We start from the raw sequence: 22618 nt of genomic DNA on the forward strand, positions 1-22618 counted from the left end.
ACTACTGCATTCCCAATCCTGCAATGCACTTTACATGGGACTGCTCCGGAAGAGCATCCCGAAGCTACAGCTGGTACAGAATGCAGCGGCGCAAGCAACTATGATCACTTCTTGATCAATGCATGCTGCACTTCTGCTTTGCAAGCTGCCCTGGCTGCCAATATTCTTTCACGTTCAGTCCATGGTGCTGCTTGTAACCTAGAAAGCCCCTTATGGCATTGGGCCAGGAGGAACCATCTCTCCCTGTTTAAGTCTGGTAGGAGGCGTGCTCTGGGTCCCATCTCTATTAAGGAGTGCCATTTGGTGGGGCCGAGAGAGAGAGCCTTTTGGTCACTATGCCCACTTTTAGGAATATCATCCCTGCCCTCATCTCAAGATTAGTCTTGAGTTTGTCATCCTTTTCTAAGCTATAAAGATAGGGTTCTGTCACCAGGCCTGGGAGGCAGGAGTGGCTGAGTGCATACAATGGTTGGGTGTGTCAATTCATTTTTGATGAGTTTGATTTTACCCCAACTGTGGTTTATATGTGTGCTGCCATTTCTTGGTTTTTATTCATTCATTCATTCATTTATTAATTAAATTTATATGACACCTGTATCACTATCAAACAAGTTTTGATGTTGCTCTTTTCAAAGACTATTATCAGCCACTCAGAATCATGACTTGAGTTGGACAGCCATATAAACTGGGTGAATGAATGAATGAATGAATGAATATTTCTAAAGGTGATTGGGTTTGCACACACAAGGCAGCGAGGAAAGCCTAGCAGGAGTTTTGAGAGATAGCGGCTTACTGTTTTGAATTTGCCATTCTTTTTTTTCCTCCTTCAAATTATCTCTCTATGCTGTATATTGCCCAGAGTCTTATGGAACCGGATGGCTTTCCAAATGCAGCAAATGAATAAATTGCTGACTTGCAAAATTAGTCAGGGCTAAAATGATAAATAGTTGTTTTCTCTCTTGTGAGAATCTTTTTTCTATCCGATGCTGCTGTGATGTAAAGGACTTTTCATATCAATGTTGTGAAACAAGGTAACCACAAAAAAACCCCTACGGTTCCCATTCCTTACCTGTTTCCAAGTGGATATTGGACTATAGAATTACAAATGCTAATGTAGGCAAGCGTTCATTATTATTAGTTTCATTATATCATAAATTTAGAAAGTGAGCACCCTTCCGTGCATCTTTCGGCTGACCCAGGCAGCATTTTCAAATCGTCTGCTTGAAATAGTTGCATACCGGATGATCATGTGAATGAAATAAGTGTAGGAAAAGGTATTGTTTTGGAATATATCAGAGCAGCAGTTTGAATGCTGTGTCTTTCCCCAAACATTATGTTTTGTGTGTGCTCAAGAACTCAAAATAGTGCCTTGACGGCTTCATAGTGCGGGCAATCCTTGACTTACGACTGGTAGCTTAACAACCAAAGTTATGATGGATCAAAAAAAAACAACAACACCCTGACTTGGATGACTGGCCCCCTTCACAGTCATGTGACCACTATTTAGGTACTTGATGGCTGGCTCACATTTATGGCCATTTGCAGTGTCCCATGGTTACAGATAGCACTTTACATATTTTGCCAGAAACTTTTTCTGGTTTCCAGGAAAAATAATGGTTTCCTTAACAACCATGGTGATTCACTTAACCACCAGAAAAAATCTTGCAATATCAGACACATGATGACTCACTTAACAACCAGCACAACTGTAATTCCAGGCTTAATTATGGTCCTAAGTCAAGGAATACTTATATGTGAACAATAAGGGACATAGGAGTTTAAGCTATGCAATGTATTAAAATGTAAAATCTGGTATTTTTCATATGCTTCAATGTCTCCTAAAGGTCAGCTTGGAAAATGTCTTGACGTTCCTTTCAAATTATAGGACCATAAGCATCATTGTAAACTGTGACTTTTTATATTTTTAACATCACCTATCTGGGGGTTTCCCTTTTCTTTTCTTTTTTTAAAAAGTGGGTGTTTTTGTTCAATAAAATCTAATTTAAAATCGTGGTCTAATTTGCCTTTCTTGATTTTGTTTTTTCTCTTGGAAATAAGACATAGTTCTTGTGACTTTTGCAAATAGAAAACAAGCTAGTGCATTGAAGACATTGTAGTTGTATACATACCTGAAATATACCTTGAACTCAACGATCTTAACCTCTGAACTGGCTTGCAGTCAATGGGCTATGATCTCAGCAACCAAATTTCTGAAACTTCTTCAATTTGCAAACTATACCTACACAGTGTATACTTTCTTATAGAATGAAGCATATTGTGTGTACTTCTAAAGCATGTGGGAAATCAGACAATTTAAGGGTTGGGAAAAGGATGTGAAAAGGAGCAAACAAATTGCCATGAAAACACTATTCTGTTTTGATTTTTAATTATAGCTATCAGGGCGGTGTATTCTATGGGGAAATTAATATTACCCAATCACGTACATTCCTCAGATGTAAGAGTTTTCAATGGCGCTCATGAGGACACTATTTAATGTCAGACTAACATAAGAAAATCTGCATTTGGCTAAGCTTGGACTTAGTATTAAACACTTTTATTCTGGCAGAATATAATTCCACAAATATCCAATGAATTTTGGCTATTATGTAGCAGAAGGAAATTCAGTTATTGTCAGCCTCTATATTGCTTGTTTGCTTGCTATTGGCTGCCATAGTAACGGGGGAGGATGGGGGTTTCAGTATTTGGGAGGGAAATTGTGCTATGTCGGGGCGAAAAGGGAGTTTTGTTCTCACCATCTTCTGCGCATGCTGAATGGCCTTATTTAGAGATCTGATGCGCATGTGCGAGGCGAATGGCCGCTAACTTCTTCTCTCCGGTCTGGGTGAGCGGAAAACACCCAAAAAATACTAACGACCCGGCTCAAGACTATGCAGGAGGGAGCCCCAGTGGGAGAGCGACATTTGGGGTACCCGAACCATCGTTTATTTGGAGAGTTGTCGCGACTGAGCAGCCTCCGGGCCAGGAAATCACCCGCAGCATTTCTGACAACGTTCGGCGGCATAAACCAAGATCATGGCGGCGGCGCGCTGACGGCGCCGTCCTTGGAAGCTTCTTTTTGCAATTTTAGCCCCGTTTCCTCCGTCGACCATGAGGAGCCTTGGAAGGTGTTTGGCGGCTGTGACTCTAATTCTGGGGAGATGGTAGGTGATTTGAAGCGGCGCTGGACGAAGCTGGGCAGTCGGCTTGCTTGCTGCGACCGCTGCCTCTTTAAGCGCCCCCCCCCCTGTTCTATCGGCTCTGCTGGCTTGCGAAACGCGGCGCCCTCGGCTCCTTTTGACAATCTTTGTTTGCTCTCTTATGCTATACGAACTTTAGACTATCCCAGAGAAGGGGCTGGCCTGGCAGAATATTGGACGAGATTGGGGAGTTGTCTTTGCTGCCCCCGTGGCCCCTTTGGATGCCCCCCCCTCCGCCCCATTTGAACTGGCCTTCCCTTTGGTGTGGCCTGTCCTGTGTGATTTTTCCACGGCTTCGGGGCCTCTCTGCCACCTGGCCCCCTTTATTTATAGTAGCTGGATGCCTGGACTTGCAATCTGGCCACCTAGTGGGTTTATTATCATCTATGGAGGCCCAGAGATGTCATCTCAGCCCTTTCAGAGGAAACTCTTCCGGCTTAGGGCAGTTTCTGGGACGTGGAGGAAGGGAGAGGGACGGAATACCCCTCTCTGGACTGCTCCCCCCCATTGAACTCAATGAACTCTTGCCAGAACTCTCACCAGATTTGTAGAAGAGAAGATTAAGACAATTAAGACCTTATACAAGCCTCATACGCTTTTTGCACGCTGCGCAATTTTTAATTTTTAAATTTAAAATTTTTTATTTTAAATTGGTATGATGAGTGTATGAGACTGTATGTGACTGAGTGAATGCGCCCACTTTTATTATCCTATATTGTTGTATTTGTGTGTTTTTAATTATCACGTGGGGACTGTCTGAGTGAACGAATGAGTGTGTCTGATTCGGAGGGCCTGTCCGGGAATGCGGGAGCTATAGGTGTGGTTGGGGGAACCACGGACACGGGAGTGGGTCGGAGCATTACGGTCATAACGGGGAGGGGCAGATATGGCGGGGACTTTAGGGCTGGCCATTACCGGGGAAGGAGGGTTCGCTATGTCACAGCGATCCCTCCTTCCGGCCCTATGAGCCCCACTCCGAGGCCAGATGGCGCGACTAGTCAGGACCCTGGTCTCCGGCTGTTGTCGCTAAATGCCAGGTCTGTTGTTCACAAGGCTCCCCTCGTCCGGGACTTAATTTTAGATGAGGGGGCAGACCTGGCATGTATTACTGAAACCTGGCTGGGCCCGGAGGGAGGAGTCCCCCTCATAGAGATGTGCCCAGAAGGATTTCAGGTGCTTCATCAGCCGAGAGCTCAGGGAAGGGGTGGGGGTGTGGCTATTGTTATTCGGGAGTCTTTGGTTCCTCGTAGGATCCCTGCTCCGGAGCTTGTCGGGTGTGAGTGCCTGCTTGTGAAGCTGGACCTCAAGGGTCAAGTGGGCCTGCTGCTAACGTACCTGCCTCCCAACAGCGTTGCAGCAGCCATCCCCTCGCTCCTCGAGTTGGTAGCCGAGCTGGCAGTTGAGTTCCCCAGGCTTATGGTCCTGGGTGATTTCAATTTGCCTACGCTCGGTGAACACTCGGATGGGGCGCAGGAGTTCATGGCTTCCATGACAGCCATGGGCTTGACCCAGATAATTCGGGGCCCAACTCACTCTGCGGGTCACACGCTCGACCTCGTATCCCTCTCGGAGCAGTGGACTTGTGATCTTGGTCTGAGGGGTAATAAGATCATACCCCTGTCGTGGTCAGACCACTGCCTACTGAGGCTTGACTTCCGAAGACCAAACCCCCACTGTAGGGAGGAGGAACCGACCAAGTGGTTCCGCCCCAGGCGACTTATGGACCCTCTGAGGTTCCAGACGGAGCTTGGGGTTATTCCTGATACTCTCGCCCACAGTCCGGTAGACACTCTGGCTGCCGCCTGGCATTCGGCAGCATCGGAGACCCTCGACCGGATTGCGCCACTACGGCCCCTCCGAGGCGGCGGATCCCGGAGGCCTCCTTGGTTCACCGAGGAGCTCCGGGAGAGGAAGCGCCGGAGGAGACGCCTAGAGCACCTGTGGAGGTCCGATAAATCCGAACCGAACCGAGCACTTTTAACAACCTGCACCAAGGATTACATCAGGGCACTTAGGGCAGCAAAGAGATCTTATATTGCCACCTTGGTTGCGTCCGCCGAGTCTCGTCCAGCCGCCCTGTTTAGGATAACCCGCTCCCTCTTAAATAAGAGGGATACGGGGGACCCCTTGCAGGGTAGGGCTGAGGATTATGCCCAGTTCTTGGCGGACAAAGTTGCTCGGTTTCGGTCGGATTTGGACTCCACCTTTGCAGAGCCAGCCGAGGCACGAGAGGACGATTTGGTTGACCATCGCTGGGTTGAGTTTCAGGATGTTACTTCCGGGGACGTGGACAAGGCCATGAGGGCTGTGAGTGCCTCCACCTGTGTACTGGACCCGTGTCCCTCCTGGCTGGTTGCTAACAGCAGGGAGGTGACACGGGGCTGGATCCAAGCGGTTATTACCGCCTCGCTTCGGGAGGGGCACTTCCCCGCCGCACTTAAAACGGCGGTGGTGAGACCCCTCCTGAAGAAACCATCTTTGGATCCAGCCATACTTAACAACTATCGTCCAGTCTCCAACCTCCCCTTTATTGGGAAGGTTGTTGAGAAGGTGGTGGCCTACCAGCTCCAGCGGTCCTTGGAGGAAGCCGATTACCTGGACCCCTTCCAGTCCGGCTTCAGACCTGGTTACAGCACAGAAACCGCTTTGGTCGCATTGACCGATGATCTCTGGAGAGCCAGGGATGGAGGCTATGCCTCCATCTTGGTTCTCCTCGACCTCTCGGCGGCTTTCAATACCATCGACCATGGTATCCTTCTGCGACGACTGCGGGAGGTGGGGGTGGGAGGCACTGTTTTACAGTGGTTCTCCTCCTACCTCTCGGACAGGTCGCAGTCGGTGTTGGTCGGGGGTCAGAGATCGACCACGAGGCCCCTATCATATGGGGTGCCGCAGGGGTCGGTCCTGTCCCCCATACTATTTAACATCTACATGAAACCGCTGGGCGAGATCATTCGGAGGCACGGGATAAGATACCACCAATATGCGGACGATACGCAGCTGTATCTGTCCGCCCCGTGCCAACTCAATGAAGCGGTGGACGTGATGAGCCGGGGTCTTGAAGCCGTTAGAGACTGGATGCGGGCTAACAAGCTTGTACTCAACCCAGAAAAGACCGAGTGGCTGTTGTGTTTCCCTCCCAAAAATTTGGTTAGTGTTCCAATGCTCAGGCTGGGGGGTCAAAATTTACACCCCTCAGACAGGGTTCGCAACTTGGGAGTCCTCCTGGATCCACAGCTGACCTTTGATCACCACCTGTCGGCTGTGACCAGGGGGGCATTTGCCCAGGTTCGCCTGGTGCGCCAGTTGCGACCCTACCTGAATCGGGAGGCTCTCACAACAGTCACTCGCGCCCTCGTGACCTCTAGGCTGGAATACTGCAACGTGCTCTACATGGGGCTGCCCTTGAAGAGCATCCGGCGGCTTCAGCTAGTCCAGAATGCGGCCGCGCGAGTGATCGTGGGTGCACCTCGGTTCGCCCACATAACACCTATCCTCCGCGAGCTGCACTGGCTACCTGTTGACCTCCGTGTGCGCTTCAAGGTGCTTCTTACTACCTATAAAGCCCTTCATGGTAGTGGATCTGCGTACTTGGGAGACCACCTTCTGCCAATTACCTCCTCTCTACCCATAAGATCCCACAGATTAGGCCTCCTCCGAGTGCCATCTGCCAGCCAGTGCCGGCTGGCAACTACGCGGAGGAGAGCCTTTTCTGTAGCAGCTCCGACCCTCTGGAACGATCTCCCCGTGGAGATTCGTACCCTCACCACCCTTCAGACCTTCCGCACAGCCCTCAAGATCTGGCTATCCCGCCAGGCCTGGGGGTAAAGACCATAGTTTGCCCCCGCCCGAATGTTGAATGAATGTTGTTTGATCTTAACTACATATTGTATTTTTATGTTATTGTACGTCTTCCCCTCCCATAAGTTGTTAGCCACCCTGAGTCCCCTCAGGGAAAAGGGCGGCCTATAAATAAACGCAACTATAACTATAACTATTTAGGTCTGGTCAACGTCAACCATCTCGGCATACCAGATGGACGAGACTACCTGAAGATGCACTCCACAAGATACACTTGGGGGCTAGAGATTGGATATTTAGCTTGGGGTTGTTGGAGGGAGGGATTTGGGTAAACTTTTGATATGAACAATTTTGCGCCTTTTAGCCTCAGATCTTGCTTTACTATTGTTGCTTTCACTTTATATTAAGTCAAAGTACCTTTTCTCTAAAACAATGGAGTTGGGGGTTTCCTTTCTTGAATTTTGAAGAAGGAACATCTGACAGTCTTGTTTTCCATAAATGAAGAAATGAATATAAAATGCTTTATTCCAGGAATCAGGGATCAGAGTGATGAGGAATTTTCAACAAGTTATAGTGGGAGGGCAGAGCACATCTGTTCCTTGGGAAGTGGTCCCCTAAATGTGAGTTGTGCTGCACGATTGCTTTATCTGAATTAAAGTATCATCACTGAAACTATTTCTGCCATTTCAAGACCTAATCAACAGCTCCCCAAAAGGGCCTCAATTGAAGACAATTTTAGCTGGCTGCATATCATGCCTGTGCCCAAAACAGCATTTCCTTTGTCTTCAATTGGAACTTAGTTGTTTCTTTTTGTTTGTAAAACCTTCTGAGGCAGCTGTGTGTGTGTCCTCCTTTCTTGCCACAAATGTGAAAGGCAGAAAACAATGGTAGCTGGAGGTTCATAAACTCCCAGATGACATGAAAAGTCTCTCCTAGATGTTTCAGTCTTAGCCCTTCAAATTTTTAGATGTCTTGGGGAGGCTAGAAACTTCAAAAAAGTGAAGCATTTCTTAGCTGATGGCTCTTGTGAACAAAGATGCTGAATGCCATTCTCTCTTTAGAACAGATACTTCTGCATGTAATCAGCAAATTGGGGAGCGGAGAGGCGAAATAGTGTACAATGTTCATTTTTAGAAAATTTGACCAAAAGCAGCCAGTGACTGCCATTGCTGTAATAAGATCCCTTCAGAGTTTAATGATTTTGGTCTCTCTTTCATTCATCTTAATGTTCTCACATGGCCTCTTGAGAGAACAACGTTCGTGGCCACTTTGCTGCATTTCAAATGTGGCAGCAGAGTTCTGCTGATTCAGCTTACCCCTGCTCGTCCGGAGGGAGCCCTGGCCAGTTTCCTGAAAGTATTCCCTACAGGCATTGCTGAGTACTTCAAAACAACATAGGGCACTAAATTGTTGTTGTTTTTCACCCAAATATTATAGGTCAATTTGGATATGCTGGACTAATTTACAGAACTCTTCTCCCCAAAAAATGTCTTAATGTGGACTCCTTCTATACTCCACTTCAGGTTTCTGTTTCAGTCTTGAATGAGCTGGCAAACCAAAGGACCAAATGTAAATTTATTTTGTAGCTCAACCTGAATGTATTTTGCTTCCCATATTAGAACATTATATGCCAGAAGAATTAGGATCTGTGCATTTGGGCTATGCATAAACATTATCCATTTTGCTAAAGGAAGAGTTCTATGGATGGTTTTCTTATTGTCTTATTTCAAGATCTTAACAACAAAGCTATTAATCATGGAATTTCTCAACCTCTCCCATTAAGTTATCCTTTAAAAATGGTTCGTAAAAAGATTTTAATTTATTATTTGGAGACAGAAAAGGCTTTGGGGCATTGTGGCTTTAAATTAAAAAAAACAACACAGATGCACATACAGAAAGGGAGAAGACAACAATGGTCTAAAAGAGACAAGGGGGTTGTTCCTCTATTGAGTTGAAATTTAATGAGTTATTTTCCTTTCATACAAAATGTCTCATTATACAGACAATAAGGGGGAATTTCTGCAAAGAAATTAGTGCTAAGAGATTCTAGAATTTCATAGAGAGGTTAGAGATTATTTAAAATGATCTTTGATGCCCCAGTTTGAAACACACTGTGACATATTAGGTGGTGTTGTTTTTTTTAAGGTGAGGATTTTTCTCATGAAGGGCTTTACCATGTTAATGGTAAAAACATTACCATGTTTTTTTTTAAATGATCTATTATAGGGAGAGGCATTTTAATGGATCCAACTAAACACATCAAATCTCTGTTTATAGTGGAAGTAAAACAATAGCTGAAATATCAAATTCATTCTGAATACCTTCTCAGTGTGTTCAATCTGTCATTAGGAAACTTCGTTGGGCTTTCTTTCTTCACATAGGAAAATTAGTGTTTTTCTTTTAGTACATGCCATGCATTTAGTCTGAATTAAACATTTATAGGTGAACGATCAGTTTCTACCTAATCAAGGAACCTGATCAGGCAATGCGGTCCAAACCAATCCTTGTTTTAGAATCTCTTCTGTGAATACATTTCGAGCATTAAAAAAGTAGAAGCACCAATTAAAACTCTTCTGCATGAGATGTTTTGGCCTTAATAAATCTTCTAATTTACATATCTTCCTGATGTAATGGAGCTGGGAAGGCTAAAGAAGCTACAGAAAGAACAAGAAACAATATTTAGATTTCAGGCTCACTTAATTACATCAAACATACTGCAAGAAAACACACTCTGCAAAGACACCGCTGCTTGCTTGTTCACTGTGATTTTCTTCAGATGGAGGAAAGTTCAGCGGCTTGCTCTCAATAATTCCAGCAATAAAACAAAAAGAGACCAGAGAGTCAATAGACTGTAATGTTTGTAGTTTGTCATTGCCATGCAGAATTAAGAATAGCTTTTTTGGGGAGAGGGGACTGGGTTAACAGAGGTTCTGTACCTCCAGGAACCATATAAACTCAAATAAGACCTAGGTCAGGGGTTGGCAACCTTAAACACTCAAAGAGCCACAAAGGTCCTAACTGGAAGTCCCCCATTCAATTGTGAAGCCAACTGGAAGTCCGGTTCCCCCACCATAGTCTCCTCCTAGCATGGCATCCTTTTTCCTCAACCTATCCTAACTGAAAACACTATCAATTGTGGAGCCAACTGGAAGTCCGGTTCCCCCACCATAGAGTCTCCTCCTAGCATGGCATCCTTTTTCCTCAACTGAAAACCCTATCAATTGTGGAGCCAACTGGAAGTCCGGTTCCCCCACCATAGAGTCTCCTCCTAGCATGGCATCCTTTTTCCTCAACCTATCCTAACTGAAAACCCTATCAATTGTGAAGCCAACTGGAAGTCCGGTTCCCCCACCATAGAGTCTCCTCCTAGCGTGTCATCCTTTTTCCTCTACCTGTCCTAAACAAAAGTCCTATCAATTGTGGAGCCGACCAGCAACAGGGAGCTGCAGCAGAGGGATGAAAGAGCAGAGAGATGAAAGAGCAGAAGGATGAAAGAGCAGAGGGATGAAAGAGCAGAGGGATGAAAGAACATGTGGCTCCAGAGTTGCTGACCCCTGACCTAGGTGATGCATATTGATAGAGGCTCCCATTTCAATATATATATTAGTGGGCAAAGGCACCTTAACTAGCCTTTAATTGAGCCGACACAACTTTCCCTTGACTCTGACCACAAAACATAGATTTCAACATGAGCAGCTTATTGACAGAACTTTCTCAAAGTTCTGTTTGCTACTTAGAATATGACACAAGAACTGGCCTGTAGAAACCAAATGGTTCCTCTGGACTTTCAATGTAGTTTTTAAAATTTCACTACAGAAAGCAAGCTGCTTTATAGGCAATGTTTGCTCTAACGACTTCTGTAAGAGTAAATAATTTCAATGATCTCTTCACAATGACACAAATCTTAAAAGTCATGGCTAAGTACCTACGTACTGAGGATGTTACCTAGTTGGGTAATGAAAAGTCTGCAAGCAAACGACCAAACTCAGACAGACACCACAGTTCAATCTTGGGTTACATGTGCTGTCTTTCACTGACACTCTCATAAAACAGAACTCATATTCAAGAGTTACCAATTTAAGAAAAAGACAACCACCAAGAGGTGCATTATTCTTCATTCTAAAATGACATATACCTACAATTATAATCTCATCTCTCTCATATAATCTCAAATATTTGCATCTCAATTTTAAAAATGTAATATGCATTCTTTCTGTAATGCATATTACATTCTTTCTAATTAGCATTTTATCAGATTACCAATATTTTTATATCCATCTAATAATATAGTTGCCTAATGCATGACAGTTTATGTTCTGCTTAAGACAGCCTAATTCAGCAAAACAAAATTAAATCTGATCACTGTAGCAGCAGGATACCCTGCATCCATGAGATGGATTAGGAATAGCTATTTTATTCATTATTCTGCTTACACTTTTGCTACCATAGTTCCAGTAGTACAAAATCATTAAATATTTAATGGTTCATAGAACATCAGGATAATTGATCTCATGTTCACAACCATCCATGTTTCCCATATCTGTTCTGAGGTTTAAAGAAATGGACATGAACAATGAATGGGGCCTGTAGTAAGAAAAAGCATTATTACCAATCCATTTCCATAAGAACTATAATTATAGTTACTTTTCATTGTAGTTGACCTTACCTATTGATAAGCTTTAAAAAAAATAACCCCACTATTCAAACTGTTTTGTATGCAATCATACATGCATGCACGCACGCACACACACACACACACACACACACAATTTCCTTCTGTACAATATTTCCACCTCATATAATCCATTGTAAATGTACCTCTCCTCCCTTATTTCAGTTTCTCTTTATACATATTATACTATTATATACAGTCCTTAATTTACAATCCTTCTTTCCATTTATACATGTTTGTTCATCTCTACCTATACATTGTTAATTTCTGACTCCTGTGTCTTCTTCATTTAGTTTTTCCTTAAGCTTTAAACCTGTCCTCTAGCCACTTGTACCACTCATTCCATACCATATATTCTGTTTCCTCCTTTTCAATGCAATCCTACATTTTTATCCTTCCAAACACATTTGGCTTATGTTATATTTCCCATCTTAAAAATGAATTTTCAGGATTTTGAGAATTGAAATCTCTCAGGCCCATTATCTGTGTGTATTATTTCCACAACTTAGCATCCTTCAGCTCAGAACTTCCCAGCAACTAAGGCAATTCCACCAGAGTAGTATCTTCTTAGAGCTAATGTCTTTTGAGGCTAACGATGTGTTCTTCTTTCATAATTGAAACCTGGTTATGAAATCGTCTCTTTTTAAAATGCAGACAAGTCCTAATTCCACCATTAAAAATTGTTCAGAATTGCTGGCATCAATGAGAATATGGTTTTACCCCAGGCACGTCAGCTTTAAGGGTGCAAATATTATATTTATATAACATGTTACAAGAACTTTTTCAAGTTAGAATTGAATGAAATGTGTAAAAATAAAAGCACGGAACTTAAAATGAAATGTAATATTTAATAAAAAGAAGTACAAAGAAAGCTGAAAAAGTGGTTAAAAAACTACTAAAACCATAATGTAAGAACAATACATAACACTTCATTAAAAGAAGTTGATGGGTTTTTCTCTTGACACTTTAAAATATCATTCAGTACGATTGTCCAAGTGAATGTTTTTGCTTCTGAAAACATAGATCATATACGGAACCATTACTTAAATTACACAAATTTTGAAAAAAAACAGGAAATATATGGGGTATTTAAAGTCAATGGAAGATGCAGCTTTCCACTAGTCAAACATTATAGAAAATAATGTAGGAAATAGATCGTTGTGTTTTCCTGTTTTTCTTACTTCACACAACAGAGGTAAATCTTCAAGCTTAGTTTAAGATTTAATTTAAGGTTAGTGTCACATTATAATAGCCAGCAACTTATTAAATAACAATGAATAAAACTACTAAATGCAATTTGGTCCCATAAAGAAATACAAAGTACCAAATCAGACCTCAACCAAGAAAAGAATATTAGTTTCCACGGGACGACTAATCACAAATAGCTTAACCAAGACGGTAGCAAAATTGAGGCCCATAGTTCAATGAAATTAACATAACGGGCAGCACAACATAAAATATGCACTCACATAACACTAATGCTATAATAATTAATATAACATTACATACATTCTGAATGTCTTCATCAGACATATATTGTCATTTCACTATGCCTTCTATATATTTAATATTTATTATTATTCCCACCTTCGTAATTAATTTCCAAAATAGGACAGCATCAAACTGAGGTCCAGAAAACCAATTGGGCCAAAAAGAAATGTTCTGCATAGAACAAATCTTATTGGCTTTCACAATTGTTAGAAAAACTTCTTAAGCTGCAACATTTTGCATATTTGATAGAACTCTATTCTACCACCCTGCAGTCTCCTTAGCACACATTAATTTTCAGGCTCCTAATTTTGCCTCCCAAAGAAATTTTGTTTTACGCCTTTAAGCAATCATGTACCAGAACTGCTACTATCTACATAAACAATACAATAGATCTCTTCTGCACTGCAATTCACCTTCAGTAATTATCCAGTTGCATTTTAGAAAATATATTTTATCTTAATAAAGGCACAGCCTTTATAAAAGAAAAAAAAGAGATTAAAATGCAAGCCTGAAACAGTATAACTTGAAGAGGCTTGCGATTAAAAAGTACGCTTATGGGTTGTTATTTTTTCATGAGGTTTTTTTCCCCTCTCTCTTAAAAATATCAAGTAATACTGTAACATGATTTTCAATATATTCAGAAATTGGCTGTAGGTTAAATGACAAAAGACTAAACTAGTATTTCAACATCCAGGCAAGAAGCTTCTGCCAGAAAATGTGCAAAACAAGGAACCTCGGGATAACTATATAGTTAAATTCTACTTTTGGAAAGGTTTTAGCAAAAATAATAATAATATGCAAGCAATGCTCTAGCACCGCCAAAAAATTTAAATGGATGGACAACTAAAACTTCCCAAGCAAAACATTCTGTGAACAGCTGTCCAGTCAACACTAAGGCAAGGGAGAGAAAACATGTGTCTGTCCAGTTCTACGCAGTGGACAAGCTGTGCATTTGGTTTTCTTATCAATTTTCTGGCAAAGAAAATTTGAATCTTTTAATGGCAGTAAGGTGAAGCTTCAATAAGCTTCACTTAAGCTTGGTTCAATTTTCTGGCAGTTTATGTATGTAATAGGAATGTTTTGTAATTGAATTTTCCATCAGGAGTCACTGTATAATTGGAAATCTTGCCATTTGTCCAGGCCCTTTTGAATCCAGTGTTAATTTGGATCTCCATATGCAATAAACAAGACCAACTGGATCCCAAGGCTGCCTGTCAGGTACGAAGCCAGACTTTTCAGGCTCACGTTTTAGTTGTGTACATTTCCCCAAACCATATAACAAGAGACAAGACACATTTTAAAAGTAGACTGTACAGTATGTAAGTAACAATTTAAATCAGCACAAAATATGATTTGAAAACCGCTAAGTGTTTTAATTGGCCTAATCTTAATTGGCCCATTTTTTTTTCCAGAACCCTTGCTATCAATGCTATCTCCATCTCTTTTTTTTGCCTGACCTCTATTATGTACAAAAAATTATAGTACTTGTAGTACTTGAGATTTGCAATACTTATGAACTATTTTAAAATAGCCAAACCACCTTGGCAGAAAACCACAGGTGTACCTGAGGGAAAAGAAACAACTTTAAAAGTTGGTTTAACATTGATTTTTTTAAAAGTGAAGTATGATTTTCTATGTTCTACCACCAAGAATGGAGCCATTTTCAATTTTAAAATTTGAGGAGGGAATTAATTAAAGGAATTATATGTCTCTCTAGATCCTACAGCAAACTTACATCCTCTTGAAACTTGTCTTGAATAATATTTCAGTCACCAACAGAAATGCTAAGCTTTCTCATACTATAGTTTCTTATTTTAATATAAAGTTGGGAATGCTGCCTCAAAACAGGTTTTGATCAGAAGTAACATTCTGGTAATCTCTCCCTCAGAATAAATTACCAAAATTAAAGCAAAACCAAAGATAACTTTTACCAATGGTAATTTTTACACTGCTACCTCTCTGCCTATTTTGCATCGTAAAAATTGACTCACTATATTTAGGGCCATTTGATACGGAAATGGTGACTCGAAGAGTTTAAAACAAATACGTTGCACTGCAATTACCTTCCCGGCATTTTGGAACTAAATGTGTGAAGAATTTCCACCTTGAATCTGCAAAGGCAAAGCAAATCATTCTTTTTCTTAATCATGCTAATTTCCTGCATGGTCACCATCCATTCTTGAAAAAAGGCAGGTGATGAGTTTCTCGTGCTGCTTCCTTTGCCCAATGGGATAGCAGAAGGATTCACAAGGTGGGGAAACAACAATTAACATACATATGAATATACAGAGTCCACTCATGGCATTGTAATCTATGTGTGAGATTAACTGAAACAAAAACATAAAAAAACATGGATTAAACTATAGAACTCAAATATAATAAGAACATAATAGCATGAAAAAAAATAAGGATGATGTGACCCTTTGGGACATGCCATAAATGCCCAACCAAATTATACTTCTCTCCAAAGTCTGCCAGCAAGTATCTGCAGTTAGACTCTACCACTTTACCTTAATAAAATATTAGATCGATATGTATAAGCAGTGATGGGATTCAACTGGTGTAATAACCGGTTTGCTAAAAGTGCGCTTTGCACGTGGATGCACGCTTTGCACATGTGTGCAGTGCGTTTGAAAACAGCTCCACAACTTACCTTCTATTGCAGCCCCAGTAAGTAAAACAGCGTGGCCATCTGCTCAGCCGCGCCTATCAGCTGGGTTTCAAACAAAGGAAATATCGGACAGACTAGTGCAGGGATGGGTGGGCAGGACCAACTGATCACTGGAACTACTGGTCCATACTGGCTGAATCCCACCCCTGAACATAAGGCCTCATGTTCAATTCCTAGTATTTTCCCACTTTTTAAGATTTGTGGTAGCAAGAGTGACTATCTTACATCTCAAATCAGCATAGTATTCAGCATGTGGTACCTATTTATATTCCAAGATATCCAAATGATTGCCAGGTTCAGGAACATTGCATTTAGTGAAAATAATAAGTTTAACAGTCAGAGAAACAGAATATTTTAAAAAGAAATAACTACTTGAAGCATTAATTACTTGAAACAGAAGGACACGGGCAAGACACTAGTAGCTGTCCATCTTCTTTTAATTCTTGTCCTCTTTGTCTGATTGGTCTAGCTGGAGCACATTAATAGGTTGTCAAAGGCAATGTACAAATTCTAGAAGTGCAATGAAATAACTGGACGGGACTACCAAGGGATAAATGCATCTGCACAAGACTGTCATGGGCAAGAGAGTCATAGAGCTGAGGTGGCGCAGTGGTTAAATGCAGCACTGCAGGCTACTTCAGCTGACTGCAGTTCTGCAGTTCGGCTGTTCAAATCTCACCGGCTCAGGGTTGACTCAGCCTTCCAAGGTGGGTAAAATGAAGACCCGGATTGTTGGGGGCAATATGCTGACTCTGTAAACCACTTAGAGAGGGCTGAAAGCCCTATGAAGCGGTATATAAGTCTAACTGCTATTGCTATTGCTATCTGCACAAGAGAGTCATGGGCAAGACTCCCTACAGAACTCATAGGTCCCCTGCTCAAAAAAATCCAATTTGGATATTTTGATCCTTAATAATTTAATGTTCAGTTGGTTAATCTCCCCTTTCAAGAGAGGTTAAAACTGAAGATAATCTGAAAGATAAATGAAGATAAACCTGAAAGAAAGGAATAACTGAACTCATTCAGCCCTGACTATGTGACCAAATCAATACTGACGGCTCAGGGACGAATGTGCCTTTGTTCTCTTTTAATCTCTTCATTCCCTCTTTAAATGTGATATCCTAAACTTTCCTTGTAGGTTGTGAGCGAGGCATTCCAGTGATACCACTCTATTCCCAGATTAGCATTATCTTGGCTTCCTGGCAGTTATGGAACGCCAAAGAATTCCACTGTTTATAACATTCTTTCCTGGTTTTTATGAAAGCTGTTGGAAGCCATTCTTAAGGGAATCAAACTGAAGCCTCGTTGATATGTGACATTACAGAGCAACAGTTAGGTACCATCGGAATCAAGAGAAATGAATTCATGCTCTTGGCCACTTTCTGGACACCACAGCACGTTGGAGGACGATCAAAAGGCTGAGGTTGAATTCTGAAAGTATAATGACAATGGGAATATGATATTCTCTTGTCATTTCATTCCGTGAAAGAGTGCTGTTGGAGTCTCTTTATGAATGGAGATTTTGACTAAATTGTACTTGTTTGTAATTGGTGTGTGTGTGTGTGTGTGTGTGTGTGTGTGTGTGTGTGTGTGTGTGTGTCTATCTGCTTAATAAACTGTATAACTGTATCCTTGTTTTGGGATTCTTACAATAAAAATACCAAGTATCAATTACATAAATAAATCAGGTAATATCAACTGGGCATTGTCCAATAGGACATGTCCATACTGATATTCATCCCAACTCACATGACAAACTTCCAATAAGCTTTGAAATGCAATAATGGCTAAATCTTCCATATTAATAAAGAACAAATGAACTATCGGAATGTGATGAAACAGAAGCTCTTTCAGCAATACATTTCATGTCTTTTAGTCTATTAAGAAGGGCGATTTATTCAGGGTAAATAAGTATAGGAGACTGCACCATAAATTAAAATCGGAAGATGAATACAATTACACCTCTTTCAATGCAAACTTTTTCATAGAGCAACTGCTTCAATTTATGCCAGCAAAAGGATCCTTTCCCTACAATGGCAACTTTGTTCCAATTCATTTTAGACATTCCATAATGAAAAAAATAACTGTAGCAAAAGTTACCATGAAATCTTGCTTATTAAAAGAGGTAGATGTCACAATATATTGTAATTTAAGATTAATTTTACTCTAAGCAAATCTGTAGTTATGAGCCTCTATTATAGGAGAGGTATGTCAGTTTAGTAAAAGCTATTAATCTGATAGCACCTTTTCATACTAACAAATTTTATTCAAAGGCATAAGCTTTGGTTAGCTATAGCTCACTTCATCAGATGCACAGAATGGCTAGACTGCTCTAGGTTTTAAATTGGGATGGGCAGGGGTGAGTGGGAGAAGGGAGTGGAAAATAGGCTGATCTATGCTCCCTAATGCCAAACCTGGTTTTCAAATAGTGGCAAAAGGTCACCTCAGTTGAATTAAACTGGAAGTTTTAAAGAAGAGATTGGACAACCATTTGTCTGAAGTGGTGTAGGGTTTCCTGCCTGAGCAGGATTCAGCAGCATAAATGATATGAATTAATGCAAATATTGAAAATGTATCTTATGACTTGTAGGGGGTAGAAAATATGGTATGGCCACTGGTTGGGATCACTTTACAAGGGGATCATACAGCTTCAAGATTATTGAGACAGCATCTGAATATGGAGAAGGTTCTGCTATAGGTCATTCAAATCATATAACTAAGAGAGGATAACTCTATATCCAAGCAGAAGACTTTTAAAGAGTATGTCTGATATCGGATTCAACCTAACAATTTTTACGTTTACTGCAGTAGTAGTCAACCTGGTCCCTACCGCCCACTACCGCCCACTAGTGGGCATTCCAGCTTTCATGATGGGTGATAGGGATTTGCTGCAACTCTGCTATATAAATTTTATAAAGTAAAGTTACTTCCCTACTGTATAAATCACCATTACTGTGGAACCAGTGGGCGGTTAGAAAATTTTACTACTAACAGAGATACAAAAGTGGGCGGTAGGTATAAAAAGGTTGACTATCCCTGGTTTACTGGCTTTTATTTTTCACAGAGCAGATATCTAGCATGTCTGATTGAAAGGATCTTGGGCAACATCATCAGGAAAGATCTCTGAATGAAAACCTGAATAGCTGCTGTCAGCAAATAAGTTTAGATGGTCCAATGTTCACATTTTTGTTCCAAATTCAGAGCACATGATTCAGTTTTAATATACCAGCACAGAGGAGGATAAGTGTACATTTATGGAACATAAATCATACTCTAAAGGTAAGTACTCATGTATATACTAAGTGCTTCTATTCCTCAATTCATTGTTTCCTGCTGTTCCTTTTGTTGATGTCCAGATTCTGTGCTTCTGGTACCTCTTAAATATCAAAGATTCCAGAACCCAACAGTAAAGAAAACAAACTTCATTAACCTCCATGGGGATTAGCAGACCCAGCATTCCTTGCAGGAATCAGGATAATCAAGCATCTATTAAATAATCTTCTCAGATCCAAGAATCATTTGTCTTTGATTTCTTTAAAAGGTATTCCTTTGGCTTATCCTTTTAGGATTTGAAAGCATTCTAAATGGGTAATTATACCTTAGGTATTATTTTGTTTAAATACCTAACCGTTATTTATTGTTGCAAATAATTTGTTGCACCAATATTGTTGCAAGTTATTTGCAAAACTGTTACAAATAACTGTTGCAATATTTTTATATGATCAGCTGTGAACCTCTGATCTTGGAAAAGGTAGATAAAAGTGGCTTACTTTTTCTTGTCTTTATCTTTCTTCAGTGGTTGCTGTGAAGTGGCTTGCAGATTCTGACACTGTAGTGTTTCAACTGCCACCTTCCGCCTGTTGAAGGCATTCATCTCCTCCTCTAGCTCCCTTCTTTTCTCCTCCACTTTCCTCTTTTCCTCCTGATGTATTCGCTTGAGATGTTCAAACTTGTCATGCAGCTGGTGGGAGAAAGAAAGGAAACCTAATCCAGGCTCTGTCTGGCACTAAAACCAATTATAGCCTGCAAAAAGGTCTTCTAATGAGGCATATTACTCTAGAGTATCCATTACATATCATGTCAGAGTATAGGCTATGTCAAAAAGATATACATGGAATCATGTAGGATGTTTCAGCTGCATAGCAAATTTACAAATATTTCACAGGGTTCCTGTTTAACCCTAAGAGTTCCTAAAAATCCCCCAAAAATATCTCATAAAATCCTCCAATCTCACAAATTGGACCCAAAATGTGTTCCTAACTACTGCTACTCCTTCTCCAATACCACTTCTACCACCATCACATTACTATTTATGAACAGTATTACTTTGGCTTATGGCCCAAAGAAAATTAACTGTACAAGCTCTGGATACATCTTAGCGCTTAAGGCTTGCATGTTTCTATTCTAATTTAGGTTGCATTAATAGAGTATGTGAAGTATTCGTACTGCTTTATAAAGTCCTAGTAGGACCACACTTAGAATACTACATCCAGTTTTGATCACCATGTTATAAAAAAGATGCAGAGACTCTGGAAAGAGTGCAGAAAAGAACAACAAGGGTGATTAGGAGGGTGGAGGCGAAAACATATGAAGAACATTTACATTAACTGGGTTTGTCTAGTCTAGTGAGAAGAAAGACTAAGTGTGACATGCATATAAGTGTTTTGTGTCCTCATACTAACTTTCTAGAAGGATTTAATGATTTACCAGTGGGAAGAAAATATTAGGCCAGTTTAACCTGTTTTAATAGTAGAAGGATCTGGAAAATCCCCTTTTCAAACATTTGATCAATACAGGGAAAACAAAAAGAAAAACTCAGTCCCATCTAATGTAGGAATTTGTCTAGTAGAGTCATTGTCTGCCATACTCACTTCTCTCTCCTTTTCTTTTAGTTCAGACTCCGTCTCCTTGACCTTGTTCACAAACATCTGTCTCATTTCTTCCTCTTTTTTTTGCAATTCACAAAGGAACTCTTTTCTTTTGGTCTCATACGTTTCTTGAAGGCTGGTGGAAAACACAAGTTCCAAATTGTCCAGACATTAAAAGAAAGATGCAAGGTAAACTATTCAAGGTCACAAATATCTGAAAATGCATTTTATACCCCATGAAAAAATTTGCATGTGTCAGAAAGGGGAAAATATCAAGAGAGAGAAAACATGAAGAGACGACATGTCTACCCCACACCCTGAGGGTAAAACTCCCACAGCTCCCAAGAGAACATCCAGTTTTCGCAACTCCCTGCAGCGTATTAATGGGGGGGGGGGGAGTAGAGAAGAAATGTAAGACTTTCTTACCTGAATGGCTGGCTGTCAGGATCTGTATCCTTGAAGCCCATTTCTTCTAGCTTACACCGCCTATAAAGCTCGTAATGGCGAGCATGAGTTTGCTCTCGCAGGTCTTCCATGTTAACTCGGATCAGCATTTCGCGCAGCTTCATAAAGTCACAGTGGCTTTCATTTTCAACTAGTTAAACAAAGAGCAGATGTGAAAACACATAGGAGAAAATGACTGGTTCACATAGAGACAAGCATCTGCCCATGTGCATGTACACACACACACACACACACACACACACTCTTGAAGAGCATTCGGAGACTTCAGCTTGTCCAGAATGCAGCCGCGCAAGCGATCGTGGGTGCACCTCGGTTCACCCACGTAACACCTATCCTCCGCGAGCTGCACTGGCTGCCTATTGGTCTTCGGATACGCTTCAAGGCGCTAGTCGTCACTTATAAAGCCCTTCATGGTATTGGACCTGGGTACTTGAGAGACCGCCTACTGCCAATTACCTCCAATAGACCGATTAGATCCCACAGATTAGGCCTCCTCTGAATTCCATCCGCCAGCCAATGCCGGCTGGCGACTACCCGGAGGAGAGCCTTCTCTGTGGCTGCTCCGACCCTCTGGAACGAACTCCCCATGGAGATTCGAACCCTCACCACCCTCCAGGCCTTCCGCAAAGCCCTTAAAACCTGGCTGTTCCAACAGGCCTGGGGCTAAAGAGCTTTTGCCCCCCTCCTCGAATGGTATGGTTGTTGTGTGCTTTTAAATTGTGTATTGTTTTGTTTGTCTTTTTCATCCCTTATTTGTATCCCCTTCCCTGACTTGGATTGTGAGCCGCCCTGAGTCCCCTTCAGGGAAAAATGGCGGCATATAAGTGCAATAAATTCCAAATTCCAATTCCAATTCACTCCTCTTGCAGGATTAATGCAGCATTTGTATGAAAAAAAGCATCCTCCAGAAAAGTAAAAGTGTTGGGATAGAGAGATTAGAAAAGATGATAGACTGCAGGCTCCTGTGTATATTTTGCTCAGAGGTTCACCACCCTGACTTCAAAAGGGCTCGCTCCCTTGCAGCTGTGTTGAAAGAGGTGCTTTGCAATGTGTGGAACACAAACAAAGCAACTCTATTTGAATTGTTAAAGCAATCCTGTGGAAGCCTCTGAAACATGACATCTCTGCTTTGCTGAACAGCAGAGACTGATTTATTTATTCAGCATGTGTTGCAAATCCATTTTTGAAATCTTATTATTCATAGGATATTGGAAGCTACTTTTCAGAATCAATTATAAACATTAAGATCAAATCATATATCAGTGTTATTAAACTATTAAACCTCTTCTCTCTCTTTTTTTTACTTAATGTGATCAAATATTTGTCTGCCTTTCCACAGATATAGGTTGGGTATGGTGTTTAATGTGGTGACCTAGAAACCAGGAGATTGTGAGTTTTGTTCCACCTCAGGCACGAAAGCGGCTGGATGACTTTGGACCAGTCATTGTTTCTC

At 41.3% G+C, this 22618-nt stretch overlaps 1 protein-coding gene across 5 annotated transcripts in view; it reads right to left on the minus strand.

Annotated features, from left to right (window-relative positions):
- Window positions 1–22618, minus strand: part of SEPTIN8 (septin 8) — a 91970-nt gene that overhangs the window by 6935 nt on the left and 62417 nt on the right. For 2 of the 5 annotated variants that reach the window (XM_087709566.1, XM_087709565.1), the window contains exons 7-9: window positions 21127–21295; window positions 20704–20836; window positions 19603–19793 (exon numbers count right to left, since the gene is read on the minus strand). In XM_087709566.1, the coding sequence (XP_087565692.1) occupies window positions 19603–19793; window positions 20704–20836; window positions 21127–21295 (493 nt within the window). Of the gene's footprint in view, window positions 1–8930; window positions 9653–12504; window positions 15489–19602; window positions 19794–20703; window positions 20837–21126; window positions 21296–22618 lie in introns of those variants that run through there. The other 3 variants (XM_087709568.1, XM_087709567.1, XM_087709569.1) reach the window with 3 other exon arrangements.

This window comes from Thamnophis sirtalis, unplaced genomic scaffold (assembly GCF_051295495.1).
Source record: "Thamnophis sirtalis isolate CommonGarterSnake01/CBP01778 unplaced genomic scaffold, rThaSir2_p1.2 scaffold_3, whole genome shotgun sequence".
Taxonomy (NCBI): domain Eukaryota; kingdom Metazoa; phylum Chordata; class Lepidosauria; order Squamata; family Natricidae; genus Thamnophis; species Thamnophis sirtalis.